General features: G+C 37.8%; 1 protein-coding gene across 1 annotated transcript in view; it reads left to right on the top strand.

The window, feature by feature from the left end:
• Positions 1–13: 13 nt before the first annotated feature.
• LOC140949803 (DNA polymerase alpha catalytic subunit-like) overlaps positions 14–16322 on the top strand; it is a 48888-nt gene continuing 32579 nt past the window's right edge. The window contains exons 1-29 of the mRNA XM_073398933.1: positions 14–177; positions 273–348; positions 444–480; positions 1660–1756; positions 2663–2731; positions 2843–2877; positions 2984–3064; positions 3499–3558; positions 4481–4533; positions 5179–5221; positions 5517–5721; positions 6303–6445; positions 6894–6943; positions 7560–7629; positions 8188–8242; positions 8656–8715; positions 8815–8869; positions 8971–9028; positions 9160–9219; positions 9848–9901; positions 9980–10054; positions 11021–11094; positions 11570–11634; positions 12177–12214; positions 12305–12367; positions 13173–13229; positions 14051–14135; positions 14906–14967; positions 16102–16191. Of these exons, the coding sequence (XP_073255034.1) occupies positions 132–177; positions 273–348; positions 444–480; positions 1660–1756; positions 2663–2731; positions 2843–2877; positions 2984–3064; positions 3499–3558; positions 4481–4533; positions 5179–5221; positions 5517–5721; positions 6303–6445; positions 6894–6943; positions 7560–7629; positions 8188–8242; positions 8656–8715; positions 8815–8869; positions 8971–9028; positions 9160–9219; positions 9848–9901; positions 9980–10054; positions 11021–11094; positions 11570–11634; positions 12177–12214; positions 12305–12367; positions 13173–13229; positions 14051–14135; positions 14906–14967; positions 16102–16191 (2016 nt within the window). The 5' untranslated portion in view covers positions 14–131. The remainder of the gene's footprint in view (positions 178–272; positions 349–443; positions 481–1659; positions 1757–2662; positions 2732–2842; positions 2878–2983; positions 3065–3498; positions 3559–4480; positions 4534–5178; positions 5222–5516; positions 5722–6302; positions 6446–6893; positions 6944–7559; positions 7630–8187; positions 8243–8655; positions 8716–8814; positions 8870–8970; positions 9029–9159; positions 9220–9847; positions 9902–9979; positions 10055–11020; positions 11095–11569; positions 11635–12176; positions 12215–12304; positions 12368–13172; positions 13230–14050; positions 14136–14905; positions 14968–16101; positions 16192–16322) is intronic.

Genomic DNA, 16322 nt, shown 5'->3' with positions numbered 1-16322 from the left:
TTGCATCGAGTCACTTTAATGTCGTATACACAACATAGCAACCTCCTCCCATTGCTGACCGCTGAACAAGGTTATCTCTTGGAGCAAAATTTGGCGGATTTTCGCGCCATTTTTCAACAATCCATTTCAAAATGGCGCCTACATCTACTGAAGACGGAGCGACAACTTCTCAAGACGGTATATGCTTTTTAGTTATTTTTTAAAAGGCTATTTTAAGGTGAATTTGTACAAAGAAGGACATTTCTGAGCCCAGTGTCTTCTGCCTTTTGTAGATTCTCAGTCCACAAGGCGATCGAAGCGATCTGTGAAACGTAATGCTGGAGCTACTTCTGCCCTCGATAAAATCAGGTTTGAAGTAAACTTCTTTCAGATATGCAAGTTTATTATTATTAATTTTTTGCCGATCGCTTATGAATCTAACGACCAATTCATTCATGTTCTAGGAAATTTCGTGAGACAGGCGAGCGAGCAAAGTTTGAGGTAAAAAGACTACTGATCTGCAGTTCCAAACACAGATCGAAGCGCCATATTTCTTCCTTAATTAATAAGTTTAAATGAAATGTCTTTAAACGGCTTTGAAAATCTCTTATTTAAAACTCTATGATAAGGTTCAAGGATCTTCACGATGACTGTAATAATATAACTAAAAGAGAAAGGAAAAATTGTCATTACAATACTACAGTTGCTTAAGTATTAATTACGCTTCATTCTTAAAAAAGTTGCTGGATTCTCAGAAGCCAAGTATTAAATAATTAGTATTAAAAATAAATACCAATAAACCTCACTGGGATTAAAACTTTATGAAATGCTAGCTTAAAGTTTACAAAAATAATATTATCCATTTAATTTTCGATATATTTGTAAAACATTTCTTCTTTTCTGGATACAACTCCAGGTAGTACCAATGAGTCATAAAATGCCTAGACAGATTTAATAAATAGAGGATATTACATGGCTGGGTGGAGATACAAAAGTTCTCTTCAAGTGTTGAAAAGCGTAGTGAATGAGTGAAATACTTTTCAAAATGAGAAAAGAGATTTTGTATCTCCAAGTGGCCATGCAATGTTCTAGTTATTAAATAAACATCAATGAAATACCAAACCATTTCACTTTAATAGTTTTTTGCTTTGAAAGGCGCGATTTATCATGTAACCATAGTTGCAGTGATCTTTTCAAGTGTGAGATTAACATGTACAATACTGTAAATTTCCAAAAATAAGCCCCTCCATGTATAAGCCCCTCCATGTATAAGCCCCTCCAAATATAAGCCCCCCAAACGGGTAACCTAAAAAATCCTCTGTTAGATCACCCCTCCAAATATAAGCCCCTTGGAAAATTACCCTCAAATACAAAGTAAAGCAAAGCAAAAACGGTAAATTTACTTCCAGCTATAAAGCTAGCCAATCAATTTAGAAACACAAATTTCCTTCCGTAAATAAGCCCCTCCGAATATAAGCCCCTCCAAAAATAAGCCCCTCAAAAAGGGCCTTTGAAAAATATGAGCCCCGGGGCTTATTTTTGGAATTTTACAGTATGTTTTTTCACATGTGAAGATATCATGTTATCGCCCGAAAGCTCACCTGGTATTTCATTGATGTTTATATAATAAATTGATGTGTGCATGTAGCTATAGACCATGCTTTCATTCTTTTATTCAAGGTCGGTGAAGTGGCTGATGTTTATCAGGTGGTAAATGAAGATGAATACTCGGACATTGTCCGTAAGCGACAGGAAGAGGACTGGGTCATTGATGATGGTGAGAAGCTTTGTGCGTAAACATCAGTCACAAGCATTAACAGCAAAAGTGCACTCCTATCATTTTACCTTTACTACAGTGTAAAATATTTTTATCAAGATATCAAGTTAAACACGGGTTGTGGGCTCCTACACTAGCTAGAAATTGTGATGTTTCACATTAGTTGCTGTGTGGTGTAGACAAATGGTTGGAGGGGCGGATATAGGGTCATTTGACTACCAAAATGTCTCAAAGGTATAGATTACCATGTCTTTTCACTTACTGTAAAAGACTACAGTCACCCATGCGTGGAACTCCACTATAATTCTTAATTTAATGATAACAAGAATCTGAGAGTACAAATACCCAGTGAAGACAGATTTTAAGAGAATTTGTTCAATAAATAGAACAATAATGCCACATGTGAAAATGATGTTTTAGCATAAAATAAAAGTTAATGTTGGCAAGCAATAACCTGTGAGCCTGCAGTCCACTGCGGTTTTACCCCAAGTGGTATCTCTTTATTTGGCAGTTTCTTTAGGGGGGAGTGGTGCTGCTACTGCTCCAACTAGGATCAGCCATGCCTACACTGTGATACTGTCAGAACCTTCTCACTAGGCACTTCTTATGGCTAAACACGTCTAATAAGCAGTCAGACTGCATTGTGGTGGCCAGTAACACGTGATCTTAAACTTAGTGAAAATTAGTCTCTGGTATTGCTTTCACAATTGGCCAGGATCATGTAGCAGCTGCTCAGGAGAGAAGCCATGGTGCGTTTCCCTGACCCCAAACAATACTAAAACGATTGGAAGAATGAAATGTTATTGTTTCCTGTGACCAATTAGAGAGACCTTAGAAGCAGCTCCTACTCTACCCATTGGCCAGGCCACCACTGTAAATTGTATGCTAACAAATCTTAAATTTTAGATGGGACTGGCTATGTGGATGATGGAAGAGAGATTTTTGATGATGATCTTGATGAAGAGCCTTCAAATGGTTAGTGAATTTATTAGCTGTATTTGGTGAAAAAATGGGTCATGGTTTTACATAGGCTGCTAGGAAACAGAAAAATCTGTACTCAATAAAAATCTTAATTCACTGTTTCAGGGAAAAATGTTCCTAAATTCAAGCCTAAGAAACCAGTAAGTACTTTTGTTGGACAGGCTTGTTGTTTCAAATTTCTATATGCCCTGAACTAATTATATTTATTAATAACACATTGATGCATTTTTTGCTTCTAAATTGCAGAATGTAAAGAAACCAGTAGCAAAGCCAAAGTCAATCAATAAAATGTTACTTGCGGCAAGTGCCAAAGCTAAGAAACCAAAGGTAAGAAGGTTTGAGAACTAAAATGGGGAAAGGTAAAGGTGCACACATGCCAAAGACCCAAATGGCCAGAGTTTATCTTGATCGGTTTCCTTAGCATGAAGCATGCCTCAGAGTATTGCTACTACCCCCTGGATGGGATGCTAGTCTATCACAGGGTTACCCCCAGCAGTACGTCACCAGTACCCATTAAAAAAAGTGAAGTAAAGTTCACTGTTTAGGAAAACAATGCAATGGGCAGGCTTGAACCCTGGACCTCCAGATCTGCTCGGCCACTCACATGCCTCCACAGATAAACTAAAACAAACCAAAGGAAGACTGGTTGAGAAAACAGCTTCATACATGTAGTTTTTGCTTATGTTAACTTAATATTTCTCTCTCTCTCTTTTGGCCCAAAAGGAACTTAACTAAGTTCTTTTTTATGCTCCCTTTGTTAGAAGGAAGTTACATCTCTTGGGGATGACGATCTCCTCAATGACCTTTTGAAAGAAGTAGAGGTATGTACAGAAATTAAAAGTTAGATTATTATCACTTGTGTTTTTGTTGGTGTAGTGTTTTGTTCTAGAGTGCTATGGGGAACTATTAAATGTAAAGAAAATCATCACAGTTCTGACTACAACTTTTGCAGTTGTAAAAAGAAATCCTAAATCCTGAACTCTTGGCCTTTGCAATACCTTCTAAGCCAACAGGCCAATAGACCACTTCTAAGTTGCCCCCAGCCTCTGGTTCAAAACGAGGCTAAGTACAAAGCTATTGATATGAAAAGGATTTTTTATTCTCTTGCAAATAAAACTCATTTTCACAAGAAAAGGTTTCGGAGTCAGCTTCATTTTAAAAGTGAAAGCTCTTGGAACTCACAAATGGCCATTTGGAGCTGGTTTTTAAGTTGGTTCATTCCCAGCTGGCTTGTAAATATCTCAGTTGGTGATACTATTGCAGTGGTCAAAGGTTTGAATCCCACACAAACCTGAAGTTTTTTTTCAGGCTTTCTTTTTGCAACTGCGAAAGTTGCATTTAAAACTGTGATGATCTTCTTTGCATTTACCTTTTCATCCTGCCATTCTAATATATGATTTTCATATATTCATATAGTTTCAATTATGTTGTTTTTCTAAGAAGGTCAAATGTGGTAGTCCAGGTAAGTGTAGTGCTGAAGAGGACTGTTGTTGACAGTGACTTAATTTTCGACAACTTGTGGTTGTCATTTTTATGCAGAATCAGAGTTAGTTGTCTCATATCAACTGATTCATCAACTCTGTTCATTGACCTGATTGGTCAATTAGGTCACGATGCTATTGGCTTTCTGTCATTCAGTTAAGCTGTGATCTGCTTTGAAGACTCTAAAATGTGATTGGTGTGTTTCGATCCATCTTTTGTCACAGTTTTAACGGTTGTTTTTGTTATTTTTGACATATTAAGCATCCAAGACCAGCTCCAGTAAAAATGTCAAAGGGCAAGGGCCAAGTGTTAAGGTATTGTAAACAAGTTATTGGTACAGAAAAAATAGAATAATATTCTGAGTTAAAGTGAAAGTATATTGATTTTAGAGGCAGTGAGAACACAGATCTCAGTCATTTTGGTATGACAGTAAGCTGAGCAGAAAATTAGATTAAGAATCATGTGTAGTAAAAGGATAAATCAATTTTGTTGATTTTCATTGTTATGGTAATAGTTTTTTGCTTTAAAACTCAGAGTCCTCAAAGTCAGGGCTGTTGCTAAGATTTTAAGGTTTTAGGTATATGCAATGTGAGGGTGGGGAAAAATGAACTGCTTGGAAGTTTTTTTGTTTTTTTTTTCCTCTTGTTTCCTATAAAAGTATCCTGGGGTCAAGCTCATAGTAGCCAGGCAGGGTTTTCGTTAGGCATCGGAGAAAGGAGAATTCTTTGTTTACTACACAGAATTCTCTGGCTAACGTTCGGTAGTCTATGACAAGTTTTTATTCAGATGTGGATCCTCTTTCAAAATATTCTCCTGTAAGTATGTTACACCTTTCTCCTGCTACTAGAATTCTTAATGAAAACCCTGGCCGGGGGAAATTCCCAGCCTCCAACCCTTAGTGACAGCCCTTCAAAGTCCTTTATTTAGGTTAATGATGCTTTGTTTTTTTTCATTTAAAGAACTCCAACATCTTCAAATCATTACACTCCCAGAAGGCTTCAGGTAATACCTTGTAAAAAAATAGATATTGGAAATGTTCCGGCTTTATACCTATGATGACCAAAAGCATCTTGTTCTGTTTATACTTTTTAGTTTGGCATGAAAACCTTTCCCCCTGCCTCCCACAACTCCCAAGGTCTCTTATAAGATGAATGGCACAGTTTCTACTTGTCTCGCTAATTATCCACACCTAAACCCTCTGCAAGGCAGATTGCATTTGAAAGCAGAGTGCTGAGGTTTATAGAAAGTTTACTGTATTACTCCCTCCAGTGATTTTGCTAATAAATTCATTCAACAGGAATCATCTAACCCAAGAGCACCCCTTTTCAAACAGGAGCCTACTTCCCCACCAAAACCCAGTCACATTACAGCAAAGATAAGATCAGCGGCGGCTGTAAAAACTGAGCCATGTGATAGAACAGAAAGAAAGTATGGTGGCTTGGTTGGAGAAAAGATCAAAGAGGAAAAACTTGAAATGACAGATATGGATACAGGGATGGAAGGTAAAAAAGATAGAATTTCGTCATCAGATTATTAAAGGCAAAGTGTACACTCGCAGGGCTGGAAATTAGTCCTTCTAGTTACAGTAACTTTCCTTGTTGACTTGCCCATGGCCCAGTAAAGTCCTCTTTGCATAATGAAGCAGACTAAGACAACCATGGAACTGCTCTGGGCAAGTAAAATTGGATCTTTGGGCACAATTTGGAAGAGTATTGGTCATCACTATCAGCTGACATTCTTTGGACTTGTCACCAACATGGACATGTTGTGCACATATGAACCAACATTCAGCCAATGTGTTTTGCCACTTCGTGGCACACATGTCAGCTGGTGTGTCATCCAACATGTTGACTGAGTGTCTGCTGTGCGTCGGCTGATATGTCAACCTGTCTGATGAATGGGTATAACTTATGTCAACCAACATAATTATTAGCCAAGACTTAACTGACATGTCAACCATTACACTGACCGAGTATTGGCCATTATGTCAGCCAATATTAATAACTTTTTCTGAGCTGTCATAAATCATGGTTTAGTTTAAGTGTAATCATACATGTGTAAATAACAGAAAAATCTCTGCTAGATGTTCCTGCTTCATATGATGACATGCCAGAGTATGATGCTGGTTTTGATGACTTTGATAATGACGGTGATCTTGGCAATGAAGAAGCTATCCAGGCTTTATCAAATGCAGAAAAGAATCATGATGTAAAACCTCACATCAAGGTACTTTACTATATTGATTCAATATTGATTCAATACCAGGTTATTCATCAAGGTACCCTACTATATCAATTCTATATTGCTTTAACATATTGATTCAATACCAGGTTAACCTTGTTTTGTAGGACACCAAGCTGTTCAAAATAATCTAAGGAGCAGGTTCAGGCTTAAGCAACCTTTGTTTTCCTACAATTTAGTTTAGACTCCCTTAAACTTAAACCAAAAAAGTTTTTAAGTTACTGAATTCATCTTTTCCAAGAAATTGTAAAATTAAAAAATTAAATATTCTTCTCAGTCTCTGACCAACTTTTCAAGATCACCTTTATTTTACAATTAAATTTTGTTGATCTCTTGACTCACTTCTCTATCTATTCAACATTATTTATTTTTGGGAAAGCTACCAGTAACCATCAGAAGTACTTCACATACTCTCCTTTAATTATCCTCTCAGGTTGAGGCCAGTGAGAAACCAAATGACAGAAGATGCGCTATGCCACAGAAGTATGCAATTCTATTATGATATTTATTTTGACATTCACTGACATCACTAAACAATTTAAATATTTCTGAGAAATAATAACGCATTATTATCATATGACTTTTTAACCTCGTTGGGGCTGGAGGTAATAATTGTCATGTTTGTGTTTTGAAGTCAAGGGAAGGGTGTGGTCACATGTGTTTTGAAGCAAAGTCACTGAAACTTGCTGGATCTTGTCAGCAGATAATTTTTGTTGAACAAAGAAATGATAATGTTACAGCTAGTTGAGCTGATACCTTTGTACCATTTGGTTTTCATGACCGCTTTCAGGAAATAACTGGCTCATTTAGGGGTTCTTGTCTTGTGTTTTGGGCACAGTCAGACAAAACTACTGTCCACTGCACTGCTGGGCATTTTTGGATGTTCATAGTTTGCTAATTAAATAATGACTTCCTTTTTATTTAATTATCTGTAAAAAAGTGATGGGGGAGGCTTTGCATTCCACTCCTGCCTGGTGCTTGCCTTTCCTCGCCTAAAAAATGCAGAAAAATTATGCTTGTTCTGCAGTTTAGCCCTCAAAATATATTGATATCACGAAAAAACTTAATTTAGTAATAATAAGTGCATGGATCTTTGCAGAACAACAGAACTTCCTGGTGATTCAGGATGGGAAACTATCTTAGGAAATGAAGATTCACAACAACAAGAGGTATAAAAGTGTCAAAAGATTCTTGTAAATGTGTTTTGTTCTTAGTCACCTCCCTGCCTTTCATTGTACAAGAAGTCAAGCGTCTTTTTTGAATTATATAAAAATGACATCATATCTATTTCTCTGGAATGAGAAATACCTCTCTGTACCACTTTCATCACAACACAGAGAAAAGTATAGTATCCCTCGCAGCCGTTTTTTGGATGTCACGCAATGCTCCCCCAAAAGAACTTTTAGGGGAGCATTGCGTGACATCCAAAAAACGGCGGCGAGGGAGACTAAGAAAAGTATGGTGTAGCTTTAACTTGTTTCCTGTTTGTTTTAAACAAATTTCGTTTAAGTTGCATACAGTCAAACCCTCCATAATGGACGCCCGCTTAATGTGGACACCTTGTTATTACAGACAGTTTGTTTTGTCCCTGGGGAATGAAAGCCCTTACATTTTTTCTCATTTCAACCTGTTAATACGGTCACTTTCTATGGCCCCCTCAGTGCCCATATTAACAGGGTTTGACTGCTTACATTGTATTTTTTTTCTTTTTTTATGTGGTACTGTAGGTTTTGATGAATGTTAATGTGGATTCATCTTCTCTTCCACTCAAAGAAGTAGATGGTTAGTAAACATATCAGCAATCAACAAGTTTCAAGCTTGAAATTATTAAAAAGTGAAAATATAGGCCTCAGCCAGTTCTGCTTTCAAGATGGGCAAAATAAAAATTCAAGAAGACTCCTGACATTTCACTTTCCAAAAAGATGAAAAACTAGCAACCCTAAGTAAAAGTACTGCTTAAGAGGTTGAACAGTCATATGGGATTTCATCCAAAGAATTGCAAAAATCTCTGCTAGAGCTACCATTTTGATAGAAAGGCTTGATAAAGGCCAACATATAAAAGGGACACAGAAAGGAACTAGGGAACCTTGCAAGGATGTTTGATTAGTGATGCCATTTCTGGCCAAATTTTTAAGTACTAAATCTGTTGCCCATTCCATGTTTTTACAAAGGTTATCTTTTCTTTCTCCTCTTAGGGGAAAAATTCCTTAAATTCTACTGGTTTGATGCTTATGAGGACAGATTCAAACAACCAGGTAGAGTTGGTCAAGGTTGCTGGACAGTTGAATTATTAAGGAAATCACTAGGTTCACTGTAAGTTTTGAATGTTCTGTTAATTATTCTCTATCCTACAGGTACTGTATACCTTTTTGGAAAGGTTTGGATTGAAGCTGCAAAAGCATATGTGAGGTAATTACTGTTTATCTGCATTTTGTTTTTCTCTTTAACTAAGTACCACTTAGTGGACTCACAACCACTAATAATTAAAAATTTCCCTATTTACATACTAGCTGTTCAGTGGCAGTCAAGAACATTGAGAGACAAATATTTATTCTCCCAAGAGAAAAGGTGAGCGAATGGATCTAAAAACATTGCTGCAGTTGTTGAGTTCTTCTTGCATGTCTTTTCAAACATTTTCTGTTCCTGTTCCAACAGTGTTCTAAATTAATTGATGTTTTTTTTTACTTTATATCATTTAGAAGCTTGAAGTTGATGGTTCTGAAACTGATGAGCCTGTTGGGTTTATTGATGTTTACCAGGTAAAAAAAAGTAATGATTTGATTTTAATCATAGTAATTTTGATTACTGTATTCCATGGGCAGATTTAGGGGTGGACCAAGGGGGCCGCGACCACTCCTTTTCCTTTGAAAATTAATATTATTGTTATAAAATTTCGTCTCAGAAAAATAAAAAGTTTCTAGAATAGAGCTGTTAAGTGTCCTGCCCACTCCTTTCTGAATTTTCTGGATCTGCTGCTGTAGTCCTTCTAATAACTCCCCGACTGATATTTAAGCCCCTCCTTTAAATTTTACTAGTAAGGCATGGTGCTCTCTTGACTAATACCCCTCCCCCCCACCCCCGCCCTTGGCGGCCAACTTCCACATATTAAAATTGGTATTGAGGTTCACCGATCTCCTCATACAAAATTCTCTCTACTGATCTCCATATATTCCATCAAAGAATTACTTGAGAGAGAGAGTAAAAGATAAAAGGGTTTTACCTTAGGAAGTTATTAATTATCTTGACGTTTTCTCTTGATGGTGCAATGATCTCGTTAGGAGAAAATTGATGCTGGTCACTATTTAGTCTTCCCATGGTGATCATAGTACAATAACCATGACACTGAGGGTGCTAAATTTCATCACTTTCTTGTTATTTCTTTTTCAGGAGTTTAATGATAAGATTGCATCAAAGCACAAGATCATGAAGTTCATATCTAGGGTAATTCAGATTGTTTAATAATTTTGATGTCACTTTTATGCAGTTCTGTTGATGGGTGTGTGTAACTTATGTCCCTAGAAAGTCCAAAAGGCTTATGCATTTGAGATTCAAGATGTTCCTGTGACATCAGAGTACTTGGAGGTCAAATATTCGGTGAGAGATGATTAATTTTAGGTTATAACAGAACACACATAAACGAGTTTTTAGACTTGTTGAAAAACCTTTTTTAAGACAAACTTTCCATTCCACCTTGGAATCTTTATCAAGTGAGTGAATTTTTTATTTTTCTCTTTTTCACGTGATTTATACTGTGAATCAAGTGATGAACAGTTCCGTAGATCATGGAATCTCATAACTGGCATATTCAATGTTGGAACCCTGACAATTGATTTCAGTGTTGTCCATGACACTTAATTTAAACATGTCATCTTCCCTTGCAAATATTGAGGAGGTGGCGATATCCAGGGCGTGGTCTGAATACTTGAGGGGGTTCTCCCACTGTCTTTGTTGTTGCTTTAGTGTTGGAAATGTGTTCCCTGAATCTAACCCCAAAGGGTCATGTGATTTTGTAGGTGACAATGTGGTTGCTGGAAGTGTTATTAACAAAGGTCAATTGACGTTGTTGAAAGATATTGGCTCTTTGAATTTGATAAAGACATTAAGGATAGACTTGAGAAGGGAAGTTGCCAGGATGGGCTCTAAGCTGTTAAGGCTTAAAAAAGGTTTAAAGGTTTTTTTATAGCGGAAAGTACACTTAGCTTATCCAGCTAGTTTATAGGCACTCCAGTCAAATAATTCTGAAACAAATAATGCAAATAGAACATAACTGGAATAAAAAAAAAACTTGGAGGAGGCAACCAGTTGGCTATTTACAAGCGTGGCTAGGATTTGAACTCGGGACGACCAAGAACAAATCCAGCAAATGGCCAAAGTAGGACTCGAACCTCAGGACTGCCGGGTTGGGAGTCTGATGTGAGGACCACTTGGCCACGCTGCTTCCCCAGTAAGGGTACCAGGGGAGTTGGGGGGGAGGGGAGGGGGTGAAAGTGAAAGGGAAGGAGGGTCACTTACAGCATTGATGAAAAAAGAGTTAATTTGTGACAACATTATTCATGACAGGCGGATTATCCTCAGTTACCATCTGATCTCACTGGTCAAACATTCAGTCATGTGTTTGGTACCAATACATCAAGGTAATGATTCAGAATTAACCCTTTAAGCCCCAGTATCCACATACAAGTTCTCCAAACTGATCTCCATACATTTCCTTAAAGAATGAGTTGAGAGAATTTGATAAAAGATCAAGGCATTTTTTCTTGGGTGATCACTTTATTAATTCTCATAACTTATCTGTTGACGGTGTGAGGATATTGTTAGGAGAAAATTGATCTTGGTCACTATTGGCGATTAAAGGGTTAATGTTTTTTGACTTTGAGAAGTGAACTTGTCGAAGTTATAAGTAGATAGTGAATGTTGGAAAGCAACAAAGAAATAATGATGAAATATAACTGCCTAGATTTTAAAGCTGTAGGATTTAAACATTAAAGAAGACATTATCATGAAATCAACTGTTTCCTAGAGTTGCAATCTTCTCTTGCCTTTCTGAAATTGTAAACATTATTTCATCAGAATTCTCTTTAAAGGAATCTTTTCGTCTTCTAATTTCAGCCTTGAACTCCTTCTCCTGAGTCGGAAGATGAAAGGTCCTTGTTGGCTCAATATTAAGATGCCTCGTAAGTCTTCTCACTGACCATTGCTTAGCAAATGGTTAATAAAACCTCAGTATGCACCATTGTATTATTGATGTACAAACTAGCTACTAGCGTAATAGGAAAGACTGTTGACACTTGTTATATCAAGTAATGGTACTTGTTTTAAAGATAGGCAGGGGCTACAGCTGTAGATGTCAAAAGTTGCCAGATATCGAACAGCTCAGAAGTTCTTTTGGTTTTCTTGTCCTTTTGTTTGTTATGAAAGAAGCCAGGTGTCATGCTCATGGTTGTCAGGGGAAATCCCTGATCCCTGGCCCCTGATGACGGCCTTAATATGGTTGTGTACAGTTTCTTTGCATTTAGTGGAATTACCATATGATGTAATATAAAAAGCACCCATAAAACACCCACACCTCAACACAATAATTGTCAATACTCAACAATGACAAAAATAATATTTTATTGTTGTCCCTAAGTTTTCCTTGTACTGAGGTGTATGTTGTTGTCGACTGTATGTACAAGACTGGAAAAAACTCAAACAGATAATTTTTTGCCTTCATCAGAGCTCCCTCAGCAACCTGTTAGTTGGTGTAAAGTTGAGGTAGGAATTGTTTTGTTCAGTAGCTGGACAATACTTTTTTTTCATTATTTTGTTTTCATTAAGTGTAACATCATTATTACTATTTTGCAGGCTGTAGTCACAAAACCTGATCATGTTGAAGTAGCAAGTGAACAAAGTCCTCCTCCGCCTATGGTAAGATTGTAACAGCAAAATTAGTGAGCAAGTAAAGAAGAGGGATGCATGCTAACACCTAGTGCTGCTGGTTTTCATTACCAGACATAACTAATCGATGATCAATGACATCAATAATTGGTAATCAATGAGTAATCGATGAGTAATCAGTTGATTAGTCATTGATTATTGGCAATGATCAATGAGTAATCAATGAGTAATCGAAGCCCCAAAATTTTGTGGCCTATCGATTACTAATCCATGACATCAATTACTCATTGATGTCATTGATTACTCATCGCTGACCCATCGATTACTCATCAACTATTATGCTACGTATGAAAGACACTTTTCTTGCTTTCTTGTACCATTTTTTTTTTTTGTGATTCTTTTATCTGTGGTAGACGCATTTTTCCTTGTATCTGAAGATCCTGTTGACAATGTCGAGATGCAGTGTGCTAATCACAAATACAGTTTTTTTAATTTTGTTTTTCTTCGCCAAATACGTTTGCAGCTACGAGATGATATCGATGAGTAATGGATGAAATCAATGACTAAACAATGCAATCAATGACTAATCGATGACCAAAAATTTTATGGTCTATCGATTAGTCATCCATTACTCACTGATCATTGGCAATAATCAATGACTAATTAACTGATTACCTATCGATTACCTATTGATTACTCATTGATTTCATTTGTCATTGATGTCATTGATTAGTTACGTCTGGTCATTATCATTATCAATATCATTATCATTATCAATATCATTATCATTATCATTATCATTATCAATATCGTTATCAATTTACGTTTTGTGTAGGTTGTCATGAGCCTTAGTTTTCGGACCATGTTAAACACCAAGACTCACACCCATGAGGTAAGCAATGAGTAAAACCAAGCACTAAAAATGTCACCTTTTACTTTCTGAAATGCAATAATGGGATGCCTGTTCAGAATACGTTCAGCAATGCCAGAGATGGGCTGCCTGTGAAGTTGGAGTACCTCAATTGTTGGGCTTCCTGTAAAGATGAATTGACTTTGGACCAGGGCTTGTGATTTGGGATTAACAATCAACAAGTTCTTGTATGGTGAACGTTTTTTCTAAGAAGAGGTGCTGCTTAAGAACCTGGTTCTCGCTGAAGACGGGCTTCAATACCCACATCTTATTCCTGCCACCCCCCCCCCCCCCCACCCACCCCCCTTCCCCGCTCATCTCAGTGGGAAAAGTATGATTTAGGCCTTGATATCCGAGTCAGGCTTACCCCTCTCTTAAGACAAGGGTCAAAGCCTCGGCGGGGGGGAGGGGGACTTCCATAGGAAAGGATACTCGTCGGAAACTTTGAATTAAACCCCTAAAGGAGACCAATCTGGGCGTGGCCCAACCTTTTTTGGACCCATAAAAGAGACCATTTCAAACTTTGATTACATGAACCAAGGAAATAAAACGAATTAAAAATATTTAATTTTTTAATATTTCTTCGCGTGCAACACTAACAGAGACCTTTACGGCTAAATATAATGGCGTTTTGCCGAGAACACCCTAAGTGAGACCAAAACCCGAAATTCACACCCCTAAGCGAGACGACGAGCATCCCCGCTGGTTTCATATGGGAGTCCTTCCCCCCGGGGAAACCCCTCCCAGTTCTGGTGAGAAGAATTTCCAGGTCATTTGACTTTTTATTGTCTGTTGTGGTTTAGATCTTGGCTGTGTCAGCTCTGGTTCACCATGACGTGTCCTTAGATAAGGCTGCTCCAAAACAGAAATTCCAATATCACTTTTGTGGTAAGTTAAATGAAGTACCTCATGGTTAGCTCAGGTGCCATTACAATCGCCCTCATACCAAGTGAAAGTAGGGAAACTAAGTTGGAAATGACGAGAATGGACGGCATCTGAGTTCAGAGAGCTAGGGAGCTTAAGCAACGGCGACGGTGACGGCAACGAGAACGGCAAAATGAAAAAGGTTTGGATTGGCAAAACAACCAAACTCTGCTCGTGCATCACGCTTTTTTGTACATTTCTTTGTCGTCGTTGCACGACTACGACGTGAAAGTGCCTAATTTCTCGTTTTGTCGAGGACGGGAACACAGGACAACAACCTTCTTTTTCTTTTCTTGAACTTTGGTGCAGGCCTTCAGAGCTCAACTCCCAAAAAATTGCCAACATTTGACAAACTGAACGAGATGGAATAAGCGCGATTAAGTTTGAGGCAGCACGAATTCACTTTTTAAGTGACGTTTTCGTAGCATTATCGTCGTTGTAGCTTGAGCTCTCTAGTGATGGTAGAATTAATCGTTTTGCCGTTTCCGCTGTCAAGTCAACTTAAAACTGTAGTTGTGCAGTGACGGCAAAGAAATTTACAAATACGCGTGATGCACGTGCAAAGTTGTTGTTTTGCTCTCTAAATCTATTGTGTTTCGTGTATTTGTTGCCGTCGCCGCCGTAGTTTCGTTAGGTCTAGCGTCATGAATGACTCTTACTGATATGAAAGTGAAAGCCTACTTTTTAAATTACGAGTTCTGCGAGAGTTTGTACCGGCCATCTTTGTTTTTCAGCTGTTAGCAAGCCAAATGATCAGATGTACCCGTATGACTTTAAAGATCTTGTCAGAAAAAAGGTAAAGTCGACTTCTGAATAGGCAGGAGGTAGAGAATATTTGGTGTTTTCCACGGACACAGCCGTAAGCACTACAGTTTCTGCCAAACCCGTCATTCAACAGACATTTAAGTCAAAGCGCAAAATCAGCATTGAAAAAATCACCGAAAATAACTTTTAGAAAAAGAAAATTGGGAAGAGGCATACCCTCAATCCCCCCGTGGGTCCCTCAAGGGAACGGTTTAGGTAGGGATTTATGCCAAGCCCTTCAATCCCTGACCCTGTTTAAGATAAACACCGTTTATTTCACTACACTGTTCAGGAAAGGATAATTTTTTTTCTTAGTGACCCTAATTCATTTTGCTTCGCATACAGAATTCAATCTCTTTTAGAAAGTGGCATCATTGAATTAATGAATACGATTTTTTTAAAAACATGATTATTACCACTCAAGTAGACCACTCACCACAAATGTCCACACCCTGTTCAAGGCTTCCAGTCCAGAAAGACACCCCATTGTTCAAGACGCTAAATATTGAAATACTGTACTGTATTTGTAGCAAACCATTAACGTTGCATTCATGGCTCTGATATGCATTGATGCATTTTCTTCAGTTCCTTTGGCCAATAAAAAAAAGAAAGAAAAAGTTGTAGGATCATAACTACCGTATTTATTCGAATAAGTGCCCATCCTAAGGGCAGAAAAAGGTAATAGGCGCCGAGCCTCGAATGAGCACCCACCCCCTGCTCCTCCCAATCAAACTCAATTAAGCGCTCACCCCCACCCCACCCACTTGAGTGAATAAATTCTAATAAGAGACTTCCCCTGGAGACGGAGTTTTCTTCAGAGTATTTTACAGAAACCTTGCTTTGTTAATTTTCGCGTTTTGTTATTAGCATTTATTGTTTTGTTGCAAAATAAACATACTTCACTTGCTGAAAATGGTGAAAATTTAATAAGCGCCCAGCCTCGAATAAGCGCCCACTCTCAAGGTCTAAAAATTTAATAAGCCCCCAGGGCGGTTAATCGAATAGATACGGTACTTTTGGATAGATGACTAATTTTAAGGGGGAAGCTGACCCCACGGATTATCTTTTGCAACGGTTCACGAAATTGTGTGTCTGCGTTAACACTTTTCGTTTTTTTTTTCTGTAGCAAATTAAAATGGAGATCACTGCATCGGAGAGAGCACTTCTCGGCTTATTTATGGCAAAGATTCACAAAATTGATCCTGACGTGCTGGTGGTATGTTTATTTGCAACTTTTTCTTGTTTGCCTCGGTGATGATTTTCTCAGATTTTCTCCTTCGCATTTCATCTTCATTTCATCTTAGAAAGACACGACTCTAAATGTCGTAAATCTAAAGTGGTGAATTG

The sequence above is a fragment of the Porites lutea genome, chromosome 10 (assembly GCF_958299795.1).
Source record: "Porites lutea chromosome 10, jaPorLute2.1, whole genome shotgun sequence".
Lineage (NCBI taxonomy): Eukaryota > Metazoa > Cnidaria > Anthozoa > Scleractinia > Poritidae > Porites > Porites lutea.
This window is presented reverse-complemented; position numbering and strand designations above follow the sequence as displayed.